Below are 23,061 nucleotides of genomic sequence, written 5' to 3' on the forward strand. Positions count from 1 at the left end.
AAAATGTGGCCTTAGCCTGTGGCTTTAATCAACACATGTCACAGTTATCATCTGACAAGAATTGAAGATCTCAAAGTTAATCTTTTCCCTCCTCCTTCCCTACTTCCCTAAGTTTCTTTCCTCTACATGGGCCTATCCTGCTATTCCAAACAATAAATGATTATAGTGAGATTCTTTATTTATAAAGCATTTAGGTGATCTTGCTTTCATTACAATGAATAAAAAGTTGAGAATGTATTGGTTTGTTTTGGAACCATATTCATATAAGTTATCTAATTCTTTCTTGTTATTGTACATTAAGAAACATTTATGTGAGACTTTAATTACTATTATTGATACAGTGCTCCATGCAATCAAGTGCTAAAAATAATATGTGAAAGTTCTTTTAATGGTTTATTGGCTATAATGAAGATATTACCCTGTAATATACTGTTCAACCCTGTAATATACTGTTCATTAGATTATGAGATTCTAATGGTTAAAACTGTTTAGTCATTTGAAAATATCAGCAGTGGTAATTTGTTAAGTATGGAATTTCAGCACCCCAAAAAAGGTATAGACACAAAAATTTAAGAATATTTGTCATCAGTATGACAATTTTCAGTGAGGACGCTTTGCATATAATACAATGTGTAGGCTGTGGAATCCAGCCAACCTGGCTGTGACTCTTCAACTTAGTAGCTACATAACCTCAAACACGTTACTTAGGTTCTCCATTTTTCTTTGCCTATCAGATGGAGATATAATAATACCTACATCTTAGGAGCTTCTATAACAATTTACTAAGATCATAGTAGTAGGAACAGAAAACCACTAGTATAGTCCTTGCTGTGTACCAGACACTGATCTAAGCACACTACATTTAAAAGTTGTTTGATCTTCACAGCCGCTGTATTGCAGTGGGTACTGTTGTGTCTGGCACTAAATATTAGCAGATAATACCAGCAATCATCAAGAAGTCAACACGTCTTTAACTACATTCTGATGACAATAGCAATGTATTGAAAATGTTACAATATTCTATTGAAATTTAAATTCATATTGTCTATCTTGTCATGTTTAAAGATTTTTAAAACTGCATTTACTATATTTTCTTCATTCTTGCTTTCTTGATATTTTAATTAAAATCAGAATCAAGACGTGATGATCACCTGTGATTGTTATCTTCAGATAAACTATATCATATTTTCAGCCAAAGGCTAAACAGTACAGAGGTATAGAGATAATTGGACAGAACATTTAGATAACTGAAGCCCTCATTGGCTAATAGAATTTATCAAGGGCCTGCATTACTCTGTATTGGTGGTGGGCGATTTTTAAAATAAACTTTGTAGATCCACAAACAAAATGATAGATTCAAAAATACAAGTAAGCTTGACTATTATTTCAATTTCAGTGATTAATATCAGCAGGGGTTTTTGTTTTTGTTTTTGTTTTCGTTTTTGTTTGAGATGGAGTTTCGCTCTTGTTGCCCAGGCTGGAGTGCAATGGCACATTCTCGGCTCACCACAACCTCCACCTCCTGGGTCCAAGCGATTCTCCTGGCTCAGCCTCCCAAGTAGCTGGGATTACAGGCATGTGCCACCACACCCATCTAATTTTTCATCTTTTTAGTAGAGACAGGGTTTCACCATGTTGGCCAGGATGGTCTCAATCTCTTAACCTCTTGATTCACCCACCTAGCCTCCCAAAGTGCTGGGATTACAGGCATGAGCCACTGCGCCTGGCCAATATCAGCAGTTTTTACTGTTTTGTTTGTTTGTTTTTCCTCTCAGCTAAGTGACAGAACCAAAAGGTAGTAAAAAATATTGGAAAATAGTTATTGGTCTTTTTTTCCCATCTCAGCAGATAAAATACATTGATTTTTTGGATTTTCCCTATCTTATGGCACATATCAAACATGCTCTGGGAAAATTCACAAGATAGTTATAAAATATATGCAATCTCTGTGTTTTGCATGCATAGCATAATCTTCCATATCACAATGGCAGCTTATATAAGGGATGGGAAGGAGTTTTGCTAGAGTCCCAGAAAGTGATAGGCAGTCTTTAAGAGCACTTTGAGCATCCAGTATCTCTGGTTAAAAATAACTTAGTAAAAAATATGAAGCATGCAAGCAAGTATTTGAACCAGAACACATATATGTCTTAAAGCCTAATTTGGGGAAAATTCTCAAGCCCAAAATACTCTAGATATAAATATGTTAAATGTGCAATCCAAGGTCAACCAAAGAACCTACAGCTAACAAAATTAATGATAATGCTAAACTGCCATATTACATTATTAAAAGGTAAGAATGGCACCAACATAAATCCATGGCCAACTCAAGATACCAAAGATGTCTGGAAGCCTCCCTTTGCAAAATAGCAGGAATGTCAGCTATCTAGGCATGCAGTTTCACTGCAAGCATAATGAGAGCTTTGCAGTGAATAAGACTTTACATAATATAGCCAGGTCTTAGTGGAGTATAGAATTGATTAATATTCAGCAAATACTTACCATGTTCTAATTTTAGCTTGTTGTATATAAATGCCAACTTAATATTACTTTAACTAGTAAGTCTGGAAAGTAAAAATGAAAGTTAATAGCACTGTGCATCATTTGTCAGTAAGCATCTCCATTCCGTGTGTGTGTGTGTGTGTGTGTGTGTGTGTGTGTGTGTGTGTATTTGCCTCTTACTATGAGTTAAAGGCCCCTCAGAAAACTCCTGTACTCAGAAAACTCTTACAGTCAGCTGTGAACCAGCGCTTTAGAATCATTCCCCTTACCCATACACATACTTCACTCTGCTCATAGTGTGGCTGCTCATAGTGTAGCTGTTCCTGTCGTGACACATATTTTCCCATTAGTATATTAAAGGAACTTTTTTCTTTATTATATTCATATGTTGAATCGACCTTTTCAGGTAATATTTGTGGAAACATAAGACTATTCTGGAAGGCAGTTTAACAGTCTCTACTTCGTAAGTCTTCCCTTTGACTCAACAATTTCACCTCTACTGATCTATCTGATAAGTGTATTTAAGGAATAGCCAAAATTAATACATATCTACAAGAAAATTTATCATGACATTGTTGCTAGTGCCTAACACAGGCAAAATTTTATCAATAGTTCATAGTTTAAAGTATAGAGCATTCTCTGCAATAGAATGCTGTGTAGCCATCCAGAGGGAGAGAAGAAAGCTTTATATATCCAGATGGCCCCTCGACTTATGATGGTGTTACGTCCTGATAAATTCATTGTAAGCCAAAAATACTGTTAAATCGAAAATGGATTTAATGTACTCAACCTATCGAACATCATAGCTAAGCTTAGCTTGCCTTAAATGTGCCTGGAATACTTACAGTTCCGCATGTCATCTAACATGAAGCCTGTGTTTTAATACAATGTTGAATATCTCATGTCATTTGTTGAATACCGTACCAAGGTGAAAAACGGAATGGTGTTGCACCATCATAAAGTCAAAACTGTAAATCAAGCCATCATTAGTCAGGGACTGTGTGTACTGATGTAGAAAGGCTTCAAAGACATAAAGCGGCAAAATATAAGTGGCAAGGCAGTATGATGTGATCATGTATGTTTTGAATTATGTGTGAGTGTGTGTGTATATATATATATATATATACACACACACTCACACATACATTTGTATATAAATGATGCTGACCTTACATGTGTCTTACATTTATAAGTGTATATAAGATGAGGTTTGTGTTACAACTAAATAAGAAAAAGGTATATAAAATGATTCATATCATGCCTACTTAGTGCATTGAAATAATAAAATTTGCTATTATTTTTACCTTTATAGAGTGGATTGAGGAAGGAAAAATAGGGCTTTTACTTACTTTGCATGTTTTGCATTGACTGATTTTACATAGATTACTTTTGTAATAAAATAAGAGAAAAACATTTACTCTTGGGAAAAGATCTGGAAAAGCATATGCATACCAAAATATTAATGCCATAACAAAACTTGACATTTTTCTTCTGACACAAGATATTGATGAAATCCTAATATGTGAGCACAGCGGTGACCTCTGGTATTCTTTTGGACGATGAGTCTTTCTAAGGTCTATAAAAGCAGTGTTGAGTTTGGGTTATTTGTTTTCACCTTTAAATATCTACCCATACTTTCAATTGTTTTTCTTCCTACATGTTCTCAGGCGAGTATGTGTGTGTGCATGTGTGTATTTGGGGAGAGGGTTATATATACATATTATTTAAGCATTTGGTTATTTTTCAAGCATGGTTGGAAAATTTGAGGAAGCAATGGGAAGAATAACTGATAGTAATTACTGCTTAGTTATCCAAAAAAAGTAAAGCTTCTTTTTCTCCCTTCTTCTGAATCTCTTCTTAGCAAATAAGAATCACCCTGCAAGTAATTAAAAAGAGGTATTCTAGTGACCATACCCAATGAAGTACTAAATAGTTATCCTATTAGAGTGATTATTACAAGAGCTCTAAAGGTAAACATTGATTATACTAGATTATTTATTTTTAGAGAATTTTATTCTCAGCTTATACTCATGGAACTCATTGAGAATGATTTTATATTTTGCTGAAATTCATTACAAATTATAGAAAAAGGTGCTCATTTGAAAACTTTCAAATAATAGTTTTTTGGAATGACAAACTTAATTACATAGAAATTGACAAAATTGGTTGATTCTTTCTAAAGTCAGTATGGGAGAAATAATATAATGCATGGGCCTATTGACAACTTAAAAAAACTTGTGGTAAACTTGATGATGTGATGCTATTTTATTAGGAAAGATGGCCTCTTAAGTTGGCAGTCCTTTAAGGCTTCAAAGCCCTAATTGTATATAAGCAATATTGTGTACTGTAGGCTCATTATCATTGGAGGGGAGGTTTAATATAGAGTTGAAGAGCACAAAATGTGGAATCAAGATGGTTGGTGTTCAAATCCTGGCTCTGCCACTTCCTAGCTGTGATCCTGGAAAAGTTATCCTCTCTCTGCCTTGATTTTCATACCTATAAAACAAGGATATAAGTAGTAAGTAGTAGAACTCTATTTCATAAGGTTGTTATAAAATTGTTGAAAGAATGTAATGGGTTAGTATTTATAAAGCACGTCTACATATAATAAGTGGTCAATAAGGGTAGCTACTATTATTTGTCCTATTGGTTATGTAATATATAGTAAGCGTTCTGTATATGTGTTGTCAAATAAATTAGTTGTTTACATATTATTTAAAAGAAAACATTGAATTACAATGTTTTAAGTATCTTTTTTACTTTTATTTTTCTGAGATTTAAAAATTGATTTTTATACTAGTTGGTTTTGATTACTTGTTTCTTGTTTGCATTACAGTTACAAATTATAATACTGTGGTAGAAACAAATTCAGATTCAGATGATGAAGACAAACTCCATATTGTGGAAGAAGAAAGTGTTACAGATGCAGCTGATTGTGAAGGTGTACCAGAGGATGACCTGCCAACAGACCAGACAGTGTTACCAGGGAGAAGCATCGAAAGAGAAGGGAATGCTAAGAACTGCTGGGAGGATGACAGTAAGTCTAATTTTGGGGGGTAATATTGTATTCTTGTGATTAGTTTTTAACGTATATATTAATTGAAAAGATAAATTGGATGAAAAGTTTGAAATCAATAGTAAATTTGGCTATCAGTAAATATTTGGTGTCCTACTTACTAAAAAGTAGATTATGAAGCAGAATAAGAAAGTTATTTTGACCATATTTACAATGAATATAATATGCTGAAATTTAGTAGAATTTACTAACCAGGATCAAGCATTCCAAATATTGTTGATATAATTGAACCTACCTTTAATTTCCTATTTTAACCCCAAATGAATACTCCATTTAGAAATCAATAAATATTATATTGGTATAGTGAAATTATAATTCAATGTGCAAAATTCCCAAACACAGATAAATTAGGGAGATATTTTTAGTGTTTGTAAGCTTCTCTATACACACATCAGAATCCTTTTAAGTAAGGTAGTTTTTTCACTTGCTTTAAATTTTTACTTAACTCAAAGCATGGCTGAGTTGAAGGAGCAGCAAAAGTAAGGAGACCCTCTACTTGCTGCATTTTTAGTGAGCAAACACTGAAAGTTTAACCTTTTCCCTCATCTGTCAAATGGAGAAATTGGACTTGGACTTAGTCTTTTATTGTAGATCTAAAATTTCTTCTTTCTACTTTTCCTAATAAATTAATTAAATTATTTAGCCTCTCTTGCTAGGTTAAGCACCAGTGATATAAAAATAGAATATGGAAGTGGCATATTATTAATTAGAAAGGTTGGGGGTCAGGAACAAGGGCATCAGAAAAGGCAAACAGGTGCATGCAAGAGCTCAAATTCAAGACCAGTCAAAGGAGAAGTTTCCCAGCAAGAGTTCAAGTTCAAAGAAGTCATCTAGACAAGATATCAAAACTAAGGCTATAAAATCCGGGAAAGTGGGTCAGGCATGCAGGTCAGAATATCTGGATGATGAAATGTGGAAGTGTAGATAAAGACTCAGATAATAGGCACAGATTGGAAGAAGTTAAGATTTCTACAATATGATAAATCTAATGGTTAACAAGGGACTTTTGAAATAATATAATCAATCCTCTCATTTCATATTGTTATTCATTTGTCTGTTTAGCAACTTCTGTAGGAATGGGTTGCAACTGTCCCTGCATGAACGGGGTTTATATGGCTTAATGGAGAAGAGAGATAAATAAGTCATAAATATATTATAGTTTTATGTAGGTATATATTATGTGGCAGCATTGAGGAGGAACATCCACATTAGAGAAGGAAAAAGTCCTAAAAGAGTTCTGAGTGAAGCAGAGTTGGTCTTAAAACAGAGTTCTTAAGGACTTACGGAGGTTAATTAGGCAAAGTTGAGTCAATGTAAGGTGCTTCAGGCAAAAGAGGCAATACATACGAAGCCACAGAGGCTTGAGCAAAGTGTTCACAGAAAATGAGATCAGAGACGTAAACAAGAGAAAAAAATATGAACTAATTTGCTGTGTCAAAGAATTTGAACCTTATCATGGAAGCTATGAGAAGATCATTAAATTAAATTAAAATTACATAATTAATGTAATTTATAAATAAATCTGGTACAGTATGGAAAAAGAATTTTAGAGGGAAGAACCTGAGGTGTCTTCAATAAGGAGGCTATAATAATCAGGCAGTGTTAAGGGTTTTTTAGTTGAAGTAGTTGCCATGGGATAGGAATAGAAGGGAGATATTTGAAAGACATATAGGAGATAGAATATATAAGAATTGAGAAGGCCTGTTTCTAGATACAGTCCCAGGTTTCTAGAAAATAGGACCCAGAGAAGTTGACTTGCTCACTTATGACAGCTCGTTAATGGTAGAGCTATTAACTTGTTAATACTAAACTCCCAACATTTTTGGAGCAAGGGTTTCTTGTGTATTTCTTGTCTGTGGCCTGAATTATGTAGTTGATCCAGAGTGTTAATAATAGAATCAAGAAGGAAATGATCTGTCTGGGAAAAGGGGCAGTAAGAAGAATACATAGATGAAGGGAGAAAGAAAGGTGAAAAATCAGTGAAGAGGTTCTGCTTCTGAGAATATGTTGGGTTCGATTGTTTGGACTAAGCCTTTTTACTGAAAACAACTAATGATGCTAGATTAAAAAACAAAAATAAAAAGCTGCTTAACAGTTCTAAGGAGCTAAGTAAGACATTAGCTTGTCAAAATCTGAGTGAATAAAGGAACCCATAGAAGTAAACAGAGATCATAGAAGACACTCGGGCCCTGAATATATTTGCCTAATCAGGGAAATGTAAGGTGATTTTCAGGCTTCCAAGAGGAAACAAAGCCTGAGACCACCAAATATAGTTTAATAGCAGATCTTCCCCCAGTATGGGTTATGTCTTGACTATACCGACGAAATAAAAGCAAACTATTTACCATCTCTACCATCCCTGAGAGTCAGCAAGCAAAGTTTCCCTGGTTAGGTATTCAGGGAATGGAGGATTGTTTCTGAGAAGTAGTAACCACAAGCTGCCTAATACTGATTTGAAATCCAATTTACATTACTGTGTAGACTGAAAACCTAAAGCCATATTTGAGTTTAAAGTGGAACTGCTACAAAGATCTATTGGCACCAGGCAGAAGTAAATACAAGTCTTTTGGAGGAATATATCTTCTTCTAGTACCATAGAACTCTCCCAAATAATTTAGCAAGAAGATACAAACATGTGTGAGAATTACCAGAAATAAAAGGAAGCAGAAACTGACCCATAAAGGCTAATTACTAGAGTTATATGATACAGATTATAAAATGACTGCTATCTTATTCAAAGAAAAATCAGATGAACTCGAAATTACCTGTTATGATATCATAAAATATAACCAATGTGTTTTAAGAGTAATAGAGCTGGCCAGGCGCGGTGGCTCAAGGCCTGTAATCCCAGCACTTTGGGAGACTGAGGCGGGTGGATCACGAGGTCGAGAGATCAAGACCATCCTGGTCAACATGGTGAAACCCCGTCTCTACTAAAAATACAAAAAATTAGCTGGGCCTGGTGGCACGTGCCTGTAATCCCAGCTACTCAGGAGGCTGAGGCAGGAGAATTGCTTGAACCCAGGAGGCGGAGGTCGCGGTGAGCCGAGATTGCGCCATTGCACTCCAGCCTGGGTAATGAGTGAAACTCCGTCTCAAAAAAAAAAAAAAAAAAAGAGTAATAGAGCTAAAAATAAAAAATTTAATAGTAGGAATCTGAAATTCAGAGGATACATTTAACAGCAAATTAAACAAGGTTAAAGAAAAATTAATGATTTGGAAGACAGAAAAATTACACTAAATGCAAGTCAGAGAGACACATAGAAAAAATATGAAAAGCAGGTTAAGATACATGAAGGTCTAAGATACCTTACGCCAGGAGAAAAGATAATAGGGCAGCAGCCTTAGTTGACGAAATAATGGCTGGGGTTTTTATTTATAATCAGTGAAAAACACCATACTACAGATTGAAAAAGCCCAACAAATCTCAAAAGGGATAAATAGGAGAATGATGTGAACAACTTAGCAGAAGAGGTTTTCAGCCCTCATTCCCCCACATAAACACCAATTTTGGCAATCACTCACAGAACAGAATACATTTGTGGGATCCCCCCCCAGCCCCACCGCAGAGTCCTGCTGATAGGTTCCAGTACCCTGGTGTAGCAAAAAGTACATCAGGAATGGACATATTGAAGAGGGTACAAAGAGCAATTTTACTTAACCTGCATTATCCGTCCTCCAAAGCAGCATAGCTCAGTGCTGAGAGAGGCCCATTGGCCAGCAATTCTCCCACGAGGGAAAGCAAGAGCAAGTGAGCACCTGGCTTCCTCAACCTTGTGAGATAGCACCTAGGAGGCTCACCTCTGTCTTGTCCTACCCAGAAAACTGAAGGAATCAGAATGCTGATTCAACTGTCTATAGCTAGGAGGAGAGAAGAGGAAGGAATGTATGACAACCAGCATGCATTTGTCAACAGCTAGCTGCAAATCCTACTCACTGGATTGAGGATTCCACTGAAACCAAACTATGAATCCTGCACAACAGTTCACCTGCAGACATCTCCAACTAGCTGATGTTTTCCTCTAGTACCCTGTGTTCAATAGGCATGATGCTCTGCATGTCCCTTTGTATGTCCTACGTGACATTCTTCAGGCAACACATGGATCTAAGCAGCAGAAATGGATCTTAGCAGCTGCTCAAATCTACTGATTTGGCAGAAGTCCCACAACCTTGAAACATTTCAGGATACTTTGCTAGAGAAAATAAACGGGAGACTCTCAGAATCAGGCCTGGCTTTGTGGAATCAAGAGAGCGTGAAGTCCTAAGATAAGCCCCCTAAAGGAAACAAGATTGGAGCTGATAAATCCATAGAAAAGGTCTGAGAGACCTTCAGAATCTCTAAGTGAGCCCACTGGTAGAAGTCTTTGCTATGGTTTGAATATTTGTGTCCCTTCTAAAATTCCTGTTGAAACTTAATCCCTAATGCAACAGTATGAAAAAGGGTAGGGCCTTTAGGAGGAGATCAGGCCTTTACCAGACACTGAACCAGCCAGTGTCCTGATCGTAGACTTCCCAGCTCCCACATCTGTGAGAGAGAAATTTCTTTTTAAATTACTCAACCTCTGGTATTTTGCTGTAGCAGCAGTTCCGGACTAAAACAGTCTTTCCCAAAGCCAGTCAGTAAAGACTGGAGGAGGTGACTGCTTTTTTAAATGCAAAGGTAGAAATGAAAGCAATTAACGAATGAAGAATCAAGGAAATACAGCACCATCAAAGGAAGAAAATAAATCTCTAGTTGCTGACCCCAAAGAAATGAAGATATATAAATTATTGAACAAGGAATTCAAAATAATCATCTTAAATAAATTTGTGAGATATAAGAGAACTCATACAACTAAATGAAATCAGAAAAATAATAAAGAAAACTATAATTTCAACAGAGACAGAAACCATTAAAAAAATTCTAGAGTGAGGAATATAATGTCTAAACTGAAAATTTCAATAGAGAGCTTCAGTAGCACCCTTGTCAAGCAGAAGAATCAGTTAATTTGAAGACAGATCATTTGAAGTTATCCACTCAGAGGAACAAAAAGAATGAAAATGAGTGAAGAAAGCCTATAGTACTTACAGGACATCATCAAGTGAACCATTATACACATTTTAGGAACCTCAGAGGAAGCAAAGAAAGGGTTAGAAAGCTTGTTTAAGAAATAATGACAAGAAATTCAAAATCTGAAGAGGGAAATGAACATTGAGATCTATAAAGATCAAAGAACTCCAATAGATTGAACATAAAAAAGTCTTCACCAAGGCTATTACAATCAAATTATGAAACGTCACAGACAATTTTGAAAGCAGGAAAAGTTGCAAGCTCCATAAAACTATAAGCAAATTTATTTGCAGAAACCCTGTCAAGCAAGGAGACAGTGGGATGATATATTCGAAGTTCTGAAAGAAAAACACTGCTGACCAAGCATACTATACCAAGCAAAGATATACTTCAGAAATGAAGAAGAAATACTTTCCCAAAAACAAAAGCTGAGGGATTTTGTCACTGTTAAACCTGTTTCCTAAGAAAAACTGAAGGCAGTTTTTCATGTTGAAACAAAAGAACACTAATTAGCAACATGAAAACATACGAAAGAATAAAAGTCAAGAAATTCAAGGCTATATATTAATACTGTTCTAGGCCAGGCATGGTGGCTCATGCCTGTAATCCCAGCACTTTGGGAGGCCAAGGCAGTAGGATCACCTGAGGAAAGGAGTTCAAGACCAGCCTGGCCAATGTGGTGAAACCCTACTAAAAATACAAAAAAAATTAGCCAGGCATGGTGGCAGCCACCTGTAATCCCAGCTGCTTGGGAGGCTGAAGCAAGAGAACCATTTGAACCTGGGAGTTGGAGGTTGTAGTGAGCCAAGACCGTGCCACTGCACTCCAGCCTGGGGCAACAGAGTGGGACTCTGTCTCAAAAAAAAAAAAAAATTACTATTCTATATAGTTACAATGAATAAGACCTAATATTTGATAGCACAATAGGATGACTATAGTCAATAATAACTTAATTTTACATTTTAAAATAACTTAAAGAGTATAATTGGATTGTTTGTAACTCAAAGGATAAATGCCTTAGGGGACAGATAAAAAAATAAATAAATTCAGAATGCTGTGATACTATAATGATGTTGTGTAAATCACTTGTACAACTCTAATATAAAAGTTAAAAACACAAGGTATTAAAATATAGCTACAATGATTTTTTAGTGGATATACAATATAAAAGTATGTAAATTATACCAGTTAACATAGAATGTGGGAGGGGAGAGGTAAAAGTGTAGTTTTTATATGTGACGGATATTAAGTTCTTATCAATTTTAAATAGATTGTTATGGCTATAAAATGGTTTTTGTAAGCCTCTTGGATAATTAAAAGAAAAAACTGTAGATACACAAAAGATAAAGAAATCAAACCATGCCAATACAGAAGCAGCAGAAGAAACAAAGGCACTTAAAACCTTTCAGAAAACAGTAAAATCACAGTAGTTCTTACTTATGAATAATGACTTTAAATGCAAATGGATTAAACTCAGTAATCAAAATACATACTTACTATGCATATTTTTAATACAGAGGTACATAATACCCTCTGTCACCCAGAGTAGAATGCAGTAATGCAATCACAGCCCACTGTAACTTCAACTTTGTGGGCTCAAGCAGTCTTCTAACTTTAGCCTCCTGAGGCAGCTAGGAGTATAGGCATATGCCACCACATGTGGCTAATTAAAAAAGAAGAAGAAGAAGAGAAACTTTTATGGAAAGATGGGATCTTGCTATGTTGCTTAGGCTTTAAATGCATTTTTTAAAACTGACCCAACTATAAACTGCCTACATGAGACTTACTTTACCTTTAAAGACATGTATAAAATAAAAGTGAAAGGTTGGAAAAATACGTTCCATGAAAGTAGAACTAAAAGTGAGCAGTGGTGGCCATACTTAGACCAGGCAAAATACATTTGAAGTAAAAAAATTGTCAGAAGAGGCAATGAAGATCATTATATAATAATAAAGAGGTCAATTTATCAAGATTATACAATTCTAAATATATTTGCCACCAATTTTGGAGCATGAAAATATTAACATAAACTGAAGGAAGAAATAGATAGCAGAACGGTAATTATACCAGGTCTTCAGTGCTTTCAATAATGGATAAATCATCTAGACAGAAAATAAAGGAACAGTAGATTTGAACAACACTAGACAAAATGGACCTGATAGACGTACACACAACATTTCATTTAACAGTAGCAGAATACACACATTCTTTCTTCTCACTCAAACATGTAACATTCTCCAGGACAGATCATTCATTAGGCCACAAAATAAGTTTTAACAAATTTAATATTAAAATTATATCAAGTATCTTTTCTGTCAACAGTGGCATGAAACCAGAAATCAGTAACAAGAGGAAAACTGGAAAATTCAGAGATATATGGAAATTAAGCAACACACTCCTGAACAATTAAAAGTCAAAGAAGAAATCAAAGGGGAAGTAAAACAATATCTTGAAACAAACAAAAATGGAGACATAACATACCAAAATACATGGAATGCAGCAAAAGCAGTTCTAAGAGAGAATTTTACAGCAATAAATGCCTACATTAAGAATAAAGGATGATCTTAAATAAACAACTTAATACTGTACCTCAAAGAACAAAGTAAGCCCAAAATTAGAAGGAAGGAAGGAAATAATAGAGATTAGAGCACAAGTAAATGAAATAAAGAGTAGAAAAACAGTACAAAAGATCGACAAAACTGAGTTCGTTTTTGAGAAGATAAAATCAACAAACATTTAGCTAGAATTAAAAAAAAAAAGAGGGAATATCCAAATAGAATAATAAATAAAAAAGGAGAAGAGGGAGGAGGGAGTAAAGATACTCAGATAGATGCATCTGGGATGCATCTCTTCCACAGAGAGAAACCAAAATACTGAGTAAACCTTCACACTTTGAATAGATCTTTTGAGAGAAAACACTGAAATTTAATATATAGGCCATGACAGACACCATGATTGAAGACGTAGGAAGCCACACTGCTGGCTCAGTATTGATAGGAACCTTGGGACCAGAATGGACCCAAGGAAGGTGTGAGTGAGGAAACCCAGAGACACCACATTTCCTCTGTCAACCTCTGAAATTCCAGCTGAAGGAGTTCACACAACCCCTGAAGACCTTTGAACTGGTAGAAGCTGCCTAGAGACCATACAGAGGCACTGCTTGAAGCCACAAGAAGCCCAAAAGGCTTCAGCATGCCAGGCAACTGCAGCAAAACATGACTCTAGGTGCCCACCCTCCAGTGCCCTGCATCCTGCTCTGAGCTACATCTGCTGTCTGCCAGGCCAGGAGAGAGTGGGGCCCATGCACACTCACATGCTCAATTCAGGATCCACCACCATTCCTGCAGGACTGAGGTGAATCTGAACCACATACTCCAATGCCTGCCAGTCCCTCCTAAGCCTGCCTCCCTGGCCATTGCTGTAGAGTAGGACCCACAGTGGGGCCTCCATTGCCCCACCTGAGTGGTTTGTTGGTTGCCTGGGAACAGTTCATTTCTCCCATCACTGCCAGTGCTTGACCCTAAGGAGCCAGAGGACAAATCCACTGGCCTGGTCCCAGTTTGCCAGGATTGAAGCACACCACCCAGGAACATGAGTATGAGATCTGTGGCCTGATCTCAAGCAGGGGAGAAACCCCACTGTCAGAACACAGAGAAGAATGTGATGAGGGGTTTTCAAGTGGTATAGAAGCTGGACACCCCTCCCTTCATGAGACCAGACGAGGAAGGGCGAGGCCTCATAGCCATGGTTTCTACTGCAGGGAGTCTTGCATTCTGGAATGCCTAGGGTGGCATGGCAGTCTGGGCACAGGTGGTTTGGGATTACCATAACCATTTGGACCACCTGGTGGGGTGGACACTGGAGGGAGACCCACCAGTCAGGGATGTAGAGGCTGGGTGGGCCCCATGGCCGTCTGCTGGGATGAAAACCCACAGGCAGACCTCTTACCCTGAACCAGTACTTATGGTACAGGAGAGTTGCCTCCATGCCTCCCTAGAGTATTGTTACAGCTGCCTGAGAACTACCCCTACACCCCTCCTGAGGTCACATCTGTCTCAGAGACCCTGATCACAGGCTTAGCTGATCCAGCCCCACCCAGCTTTGCCCTCTCTAGCCAGCCTTGGGGACAGAGCATGGGATGGGAACACTGAGAGTTCCACATACCCCACCCATCACCAGGGACACCCTTGTACTTTCCTGTTAACAAAGACCAATTAAAAATCCCACTATCATCACTGCAACTGCCACTCACCTGCCAGCACTACCTACTGGCCAGGAGGTCAAACTGCATGGCCCTGTCACAACAACTGCTGCCATCATTGTACAGCACTCAGAAAGCTCTTACCTGCAGGCATCACCTTCTGGCCTCTAAGGTGAACTGAACAAGCCAATGTAAATCCTGCTGACAAGTACACAGCACTAAGGAATGAGATAAGCTGCCCCCCTCAAAAACCTTCAACTCTGCATCTGTATAGGAGACAGTGAGCCTTACCACACATACAGCACAACACAGCTACAAACTACAAACAATTAACATTTCAGTAAACTACTACACTAAGGCTATCTATAACCAAGGAATTTAAACAGAGCCTTGGCCCCCTAAAAGCACATAGACGCAAAGCCAAAGGACACAACCCAACATATGCAAGAGTCACACCCTCAAGGGGCAAAGAAAAATAATCCCACCCAAATGAAGATAAATCCAAAAATAAGAGTGACAGCTTCTATACATGAGAAGGAACCAGCACAAGAACTCCAGCACCATGAAGAAATAGAATGTTGTGACACTCCAGAAGGACCACATTAGCTCTCTAGCAGTGAATCCTAATGAAAATGAAAACTTTGAAATGACAGATAAAGAATTTAAGATGCAGACTGTAAAGATGCTCGATGAGATACAAGAGAAAGTTGAAAACCAAAACAAAGCAACTAGATAAACAATCTAAGAGATGAAAGCCAACATAGGTATACTTTTTAAAAAACAAAATGAAACATCCAAAAATGATAAATTTGTTGAAGGAATGTCAAAACACTGTTGAAAGCGTTAACAATAGACTAGATCAACCAGAACAAAGATTTCAGAGCTTGAAATTAACCCAGTCAGACAAAGAAAAAAGAATTTTTAAAAATGAACAAAGCCATCAAGAAATATGGGATAATGTAAAGCTACCAAACCTATGACTTTCATTCTTGATAGAGAAGAGGAAAAAGTAAAAAGCTTAGAAAAATATTTGAGGGAATAATGTTGGAAAATCTCCCAATCTTCTAGAGATGTAGACATCAAGATACAGGAAATTTAGAGAGCACCTGAAAAATACTGTACAAGATTAACATGACCAAGGCATATAGTCATTAGGCTATCCAAGGTCAGTATGAAAGAAAAGTCTTAAAGGCAACTAGAGACAAGTGTCAGATCACCTGTGAAGGAAGCTCATCAGCCAAATGGTGGACTTCTAAGCAGAAACCTTGTAAGACAGAAGAAATTAGAGGCCTATTTTTAGCCACCTTGAAAAAATGTCAGTGAAGAATTTTCTGTCTTGACAAACAGCTTCAAAAATGAAGGAGAAATAGTCTTTCTCAGATAAGCACACATAGAATTCATCACCATTATTACACCATCTTACAAGATATGCTCAAAGGAGGTCTAAACAAGGCAATGAAAGGATACTCATCATCATAAAAACACAGGTATGTTGAAACCTCAAAGATCCAATAAAGCAATTACATAATTTTGAGACTCAAAGGCAACTAGATAACAAAACTATGATGAGAACAAAACTACACATACTAATATTAATCTTGAACATAAATAGCTTAAATACTCCATTTAAAAGATAAACACTAGCAAATTGGATAAAAGAAGCAGGACTCAACCTTCTGCTGCCTACGGGAGACCCACCTAATGACAAAAGACCAACCATAGACTCAAAGTAAAAAGGCTAGCAGAAGACAAGAAAAAACAAAGAGCAAAAGTAAGTGAGATTGAGACCAAAAAAATGATTAAAAGGATTAACATGATGAAGAGTTGGTTCTTTGAATGGATAAACAAAATTGATAGACCATTAGGTAGTTTAGTGAAGAAAAAAGAAAATTCAAATAAGCACAATCAGAAATTATAAAAATGTCAGTATTGCTGATACAACAGAAATACAAAAGCTCCAGGGATTGCATGAGCATCTCTGTGTGCACAAACTAGATAACCTAGAAGAAATAGATAAATTCCTGGAACACACAACCTCCCAAGATTGAATCAGGAAGAAACAGAAATCCTGAACAGACCAATTATGAATAATGAAATTGAATCAATCATAAAAAATCTTCCAACAACAACAAAAAAGCCCAGGACCAGAGAGATTTACAGGACAGTTTTACCAGATCTGCAAAGGAGAGCTGGTACCAGTCTTAACAGAAACTATTCCAAAAAAGAGTAGGGAGGAATACCTCCCTAACTCATTGTGTGATACTGATTATCTCCCTGATTAATATAAATGTAAAAATTTTCAACAAAATAATAGCAAACCAGATTCTTCAGCACATCAAAAACAAAATTTATCACAATCAAGTATATTTTATTCCAGGGATGCAAAGATGGTTCAGCATTTCAAGTCAATAAAAGTGATTTACCACATATGCAGAATTAAAAACAAAAACCATATGATAATCTCAATAGACATGGAAAAGGCTTTTGATAAAATTCAGTGTCCCTTTATGTTAAAAAAAAAAACACCCTCAAAAACTAGGCATTGAAAGAACATACCTAAAAATAATAAGAATTGTATATGACAAACTCTCAGCCTGTATCATATTGAATAAGGAAAGGTTGAAAGCATTTACCCTAAGAACTGGAACAAGACAAGACAAGAATGCCTACTCGCACTACTCCTATTCAACATAGTACTGGAAGTCCTAGACAGAGCAGTCAGGTAAGAGAAAGAAACAAGAGGCATCCAAATTGGAAAAGAGGAAATCAAATTATCTGTTCACAATGATATGTCCCCATACCTAGAAAATCCTAAAGACTCATAGACTTGATAACAACTTGAGTAAAGTTTTAGGACACAGAACGAATGTGCAAAAACAAGTAGCATTTCTGTATACCAATACTGAATCTGAGAACCAAATCAGTGAACTCCATCCCACTTTTCAATAGTCACACACAAAAGTAAAATAACTAGGAATACATTGAACCAAAGAGGTAAAAGATCTCTATAGGAAGATAACACAAATGCAAAAACATCTCATGCTTATGAATTGGAAGACTCAGTATTGTTAAAAATGACCATACTTCCTAAAGCGATCTACGGATTCAAAGCAGTCCCTGATTTACCAATGTCATTCTTCACAGATTTAGAAAAAAGAATCCTGAAGTTCATATGGACCAAAAAAAAAAAAAAAAAGAAAAAAAAGAGCCCAAATAGCCAAAGCAATCTTAAGCAAAAAGAACAAAGCCAGACACATCACATTACCTGACTTCAAATTATACTACAAGGCTGAACAGCATGATACTGGTATAAAGATGGACACACAGATCAGTGGAATAAAATAGAGAACCTATAAATAAAGTGACATACCTGCAACCAACTGATTTTCAACAAATTCAACAAAAATAAAAAGGACATCCTGTTCAGTAAGTGGTACTGGGAAATTGGCTAATCACATTCAGAAGAATGAAACTGGACCTCTGTGTCTCATCATATACAAAAATAACTCAAGTTGGATTAAAGATCCTTAAATGTAAGATGTGAAACTACTAAAATCCTGAAAGAAAACATAGGGAAAAACTATTCTGGACATTGGCATAGGCAACAAATTTATGACTAAGACCCCAAAAGAAAATATAACAAGAACAAAAATACACAATTGGGACTTAAACCAAAAAGCTTCTTCACAGCAAAAGAACAAAGTAAGTAGACAACCTACAGAACAGGAAAAAAAAACATTTGCAAGTTGTACCTCTGACAAAGAACTAATATCCAGAATCTACAGTGAATCCAAATAACTCAGCAAGAGAAAAACAGCCTTATTGAATACTGGTCAAAGGACACCAACAGACATTTCTTGAAAGAAGACATAAAGTTGCCAACAAATATTTCAGAAATGCTTGATCTCACTAATCATCAGAAAAGTGCAAACTGAAGCCACAATGAGATACCATCTTAGACCAGTTAAAATGGCTATGATTAAAAGTCAAAAAACAACAGATGTTGGCATGGTTGTGGAGAGAAGGGTATTCTTATGCATTGTTGGTGGGAATGCAAATTAGTACAACCCCTATGGAAAACAATTTGGAGATTGCTGAAAGAACTAAAAATGGAACTACCATTGGATTCAGCAATGCTGCTACTGGGCACCTACCCAAAGGAAAAGAAATAAGAAAGACTCTTTTTTTGTATGTGTATCACAGAACTACTCAGAATAGCAGAGTCATGGAATCAACCTAAGTGTATATCAGTGGATAATTGGATAAAGAAAATGTAGTCCATATATACCATAAAATACTATGCAGCCATACAAATGAATGAAATTATGTCCTTTGTAGAAACATGGATGGAGCTGGAGGCCATTATGCTGAGTGAAATAACTCAGTAACAGAAAATCAAATACTGCATGTTCTCACTTGTAAGTGGAAGCTAAACAGGGGGTACATTAAGATGTAAAGATGTAAATAACAGATGGTGGAGACTCCAAAAAGGGGAAAGGTAAAGGAGAATTAGGATTTTAAAAATTACCTGACAGCTGTTCACTGTTTGGATTATGGGTACACTGGAAGCCCAAACCTCACTATTATGTGATATATTCATGTGATAAACCTGCACATGTGCCCCCCAAATCTAAAATTTTCAAAAATATATTTAAAAGGAAAAGGGTACACTACAACTGATACTAAAAAGACAGAGGGTTATAGGAGATTACTATGAACAGTTTTACACTAACAAATAGGATAATCATGAAGAAGTGGATAAATGAATAGAAATGTGCAACTACCAATATATAGCATGAAGAAATAGAAAATATGAACAGACCAAGTAAGGAGATTGACTCTATAATCAAAAATCTCCCAACAAAGAAAAGTCAAGATGAGATGGCTTCTTTGGTTAATTGTACTAGTCATTTAAGGAAGAATTAATGACAAGTGGTCAACTTGTAGAATCAGTTCTTCTCAAACTCTTCTAGAAATGTGAAGATGAAGGAATACTGCCAAACTCATTCTACAAGACCAGCATTGTTATGATATCAAATTCAGATAAGAACACAAGAAAATTATAAGCCAATATCGCTGGTGAAGATAGATGCAAAATCCTCAACAAGATAATAACAAATTGAATTCAATAGGAAATTTAAAATATCATACACCATGATCAGCTGGGACTTACTCCTGGAATACAAGAATGGTTTAACCTATGCAGATTAAAAAATGTGATATAACACATTAATATTCTGATATTCACAGATCTGTTACATAATGTAAGTCAAAGATCTAAATTATTTTGGCAAATACATGCTATTGAAATTTTAAGTATGTAATAAGTGTCTTTAAAAAGCTATTATCTGTGAATGAAACTCCAAATTAGAATCAAGTTCTTAAAGGAAGAATTATATGGAAAAAGGAATATTTTATTGTAGATATTTAACTAGGACATGTTCATTCTCAAAAATAAAATTTTTACAGCAAGTGCTATTGGCTTAAAATACTATCAACTTAAATATTCTTTGTAGAGAAGAAAGTATAACTTGGCAGTGTTCCAACATACCTATATTAATTTTACAAGATCTTGCAGTTCAGCCAAAAACTCTTGACACTTCTGTCAGCTAAACTTTTTAAGTATAACTTTTGAAACGCCTGTCTTAAAGGCTTCCTTATACTTTCAGTTTTTAAAACATATATAAAACTAAACTGATAATATGAAATATTGTTTACTGTGTTAGCTATTTCTTAATATTTTGAAATTGCTGAGTTTTAAAACTGTCCCAAGTAACAGTGATTTAAATCATTTTTCTCACATCTAGTTTTTAAATCTCTAGAAATTTACATATTTACAAAAATGCCAAGACAAACAATCTTATGTTCAAAATATTTGAAACTCTGATCATATATCACATAGTAATAATGCTGTCTTGGGCACAATTATAATAAAATACTGTAAGAAATGTGTGTAAAGAATGCACTATCTAAGCCTTGAAGCAAATTGTATTCATCCGTCAAGATTCAGTTGAGCCTACTCTTTGGAATCATTTTCAGCCAGAGGTGGTGCACGACGTAGAAAAGGTTAAGCACATGGCTTCTAGTCTTCACTGTACCACTGTCTCTTGAGTTCCACTGTAAATATAAAGTAAATCTAGCTTTAGTTTTATATTAAACCTTTAATTCATTAAAATTTTTTTTATTGGTATTAGCTATATGTATAGTTTCATGATCTTCCAGATGTAAAACTAGTTTTGGCAAACTCATTTATTTAATAATCTGTCTTTTTTTATATATATTTATAGTAATTAGAAACATCAGAGAAATCTAAGTCGAGGGGCATACGACAAAGTAAGTGCCCAGTACTCTTCAAAAGTGTCAATATCAAGGTAATAAAATACAAAAAAAGAAGCAACTTGTCAAAGACAAACAGATTGGATTATCAGATTTTGGTAGAGGTTACAGGAGGTCATAGACACATGATACAACATAGAATACTAAATTGGCTCCTGGGCCAGAAAAAAAAAATATTAGTGTGGAAACTGGAAAAGGGCAAATAAGATCCCTAGATAAGTTAATAGCATTGTATAATGTTAATTTTATATATTTCATAATACTGCTGTGATTATGTTCTCTTTAGGGGATGCAGGTTAAAAGGTTTAAAATACCTCTAATATTTTTACAGCTTTTCTGTAAATAAAATTTTGAAAATTTCTGACCAAAATGAAGCAAAAAGAAAAAAAAAATCCTTTCCTTGGGCTTTGTTAGTATATGCTATATGAAAAAAAAGGTGGGATTTTCAAAAATATTTTAATAAGCACTAATAGAACAAGAGGAAAAATACTGGAATATAATAATAATTCAGCTTGAAAAATGCACAGCAGGTCAAAGGATTCCTAGATATCTGACTCTTGTTCCATTCCTTAGCCTGTCAGATATCTTGCCCCAAAGGACTTAGGAAAGCTTTTTATACTTTTCCTGATTTGCCTCCATGTTGCAGAGTACCAGCTGACTTTCCCCCGTTTCAGACCTGGTCTCGATACCTTCAGCTTTGAGGGCAAGGATAAATCAGGCTAATTCTGCTTTCATTAGGCATTTCTGTTCAGGTCTGGTTTGGGGTTTGAGAGAATATGCCTCTTCTCTAAAACACTGAAGGACTGGGAAGGCTGACACAATAAATGAACAGGCAGTGGCAACCCCACATTTCACATATTTGGTAAGAAAAATAATAGTGTACCTATACAGACCTAGTGCTAATGCTTTTCTATACATTATTTGTTTTCATACTTAGAATAGCTCTATAAGCTAGATGTTGACTCCTTTTTAAAAATAAGGAAATTGAGGCTCAGAAAGGTTAAATATCTTGCCAAGATGACACATAATGTAATAGAAAAGCCAAGATTCAAACCCAGGTCTGTTTGATTCCAAAGCATGCTATCTTTTTTTCTTCTAGGTCCAACAGAAAAATACACATACATTGAATATGACATCCATGTATATAATACATATAGTAGAGCACCGGTGCAGAGATAATTCTGTCAGTATCGATGCCCATCCATATAGAAACATCTTAAGATGTATCATATACTTCTTTTTAATTTCCTATGACCTCCAATAAGGCTAGGATCCAGTAATTACTACATAATTGGTGATTTTCAGATTCATAGTATCCGATGAAACTAAAACAGCAAAAAGAAAACAACATTGACCTCTACAGGGCAATCTTCTCTGTAGCTAGCTGGAAAATTGCTGTTACCTTCATTCTTCTCTCTGCTCTAAAAATATTTAACCACTTGTATTGGTTTTCTGTTGCTGCCATAACAAATGACAACACACTTACGGTTTGAACAACACAAATTTATTTTCTTTCAGCTTTGTGGGTCATAAATCCATCCCAGGTCTTACTGGGCTAAAATCTAAGTGTTGTATTTCTTTCTCTAAGTTCATGAGGAAGATTCATTTTCTTCCTCAGATGGTGGCATAGTCAGATTCTTTTGGTCATACAAGGACCCCATTTTTTTTTGATGGCTGAGGGCCATTCCCAGCTTCTAGAGGGTACCTGCATTCCTTGGCTTGTGACTTCTTTTCTCTATCTTTAAAGCCAGGAAGACGATCTAGTCCCATTTTTTCCCATATCATGTCTCCACTCCTGCCTCCCTCTTTCACTTTTAAGAGTTCATGTAATTAACTTCCCCACCCAAATAATCCAGGATAATCTCCCCACCTTGAGGTGTCCCTAACTTTAATCACATC

The 23,061-nt window shown here is 35.8% G+C and overlaps 1 protein-coding gene across 23 annotated transcripts in view; it reads left to right on the plus strand.

Annotated features, from left to right (window-relative positions):
• ZEB1 (zinc finger E-box binding homeobox 1) overlaps positions 1-23,061 on the plus strand; it is a 197,153-nt gene that overhangs the window by 126,335 nt on the left and 47,757 nt on the right. For 22 of the 23 annotated variants that reach the window (XM_074405237.1, XM_039478647.2, XM_039478648.2 and 19 more), the window contains one exon: positions 5,336-5,536. Coding sequence is in view for 6 of the 23 variants with exons in the window: in XM_039478647.2 (XP_039334581.1) it covers positions 5,336-5,536 (201 nt within the window). In the remaining 17 variants the exon portion in view is untranslated. Of the gene's footprint in view, positions 1-3; positions 4,470-5,335; positions 5,537-23,061 lie in introns of those variants that run through there. The other variant, XM_074405238.1, reaches the window with a different exon arrangement.

This window comes from Saimiri boliviensis, chromosome 8 (genome assembly GCF_048565385.1).
Source record: "Saimiri boliviensis isolate mSaiBol1 chromosome 8, mSaiBol1.pri, whole genome shotgun sequence".
Taxonomy (NCBI): domain Eukaryota; kingdom Metazoa; phylum Chordata; class Mammalia; order Primates; family Cebidae; genus Saimiri; species Saimiri boliviensis.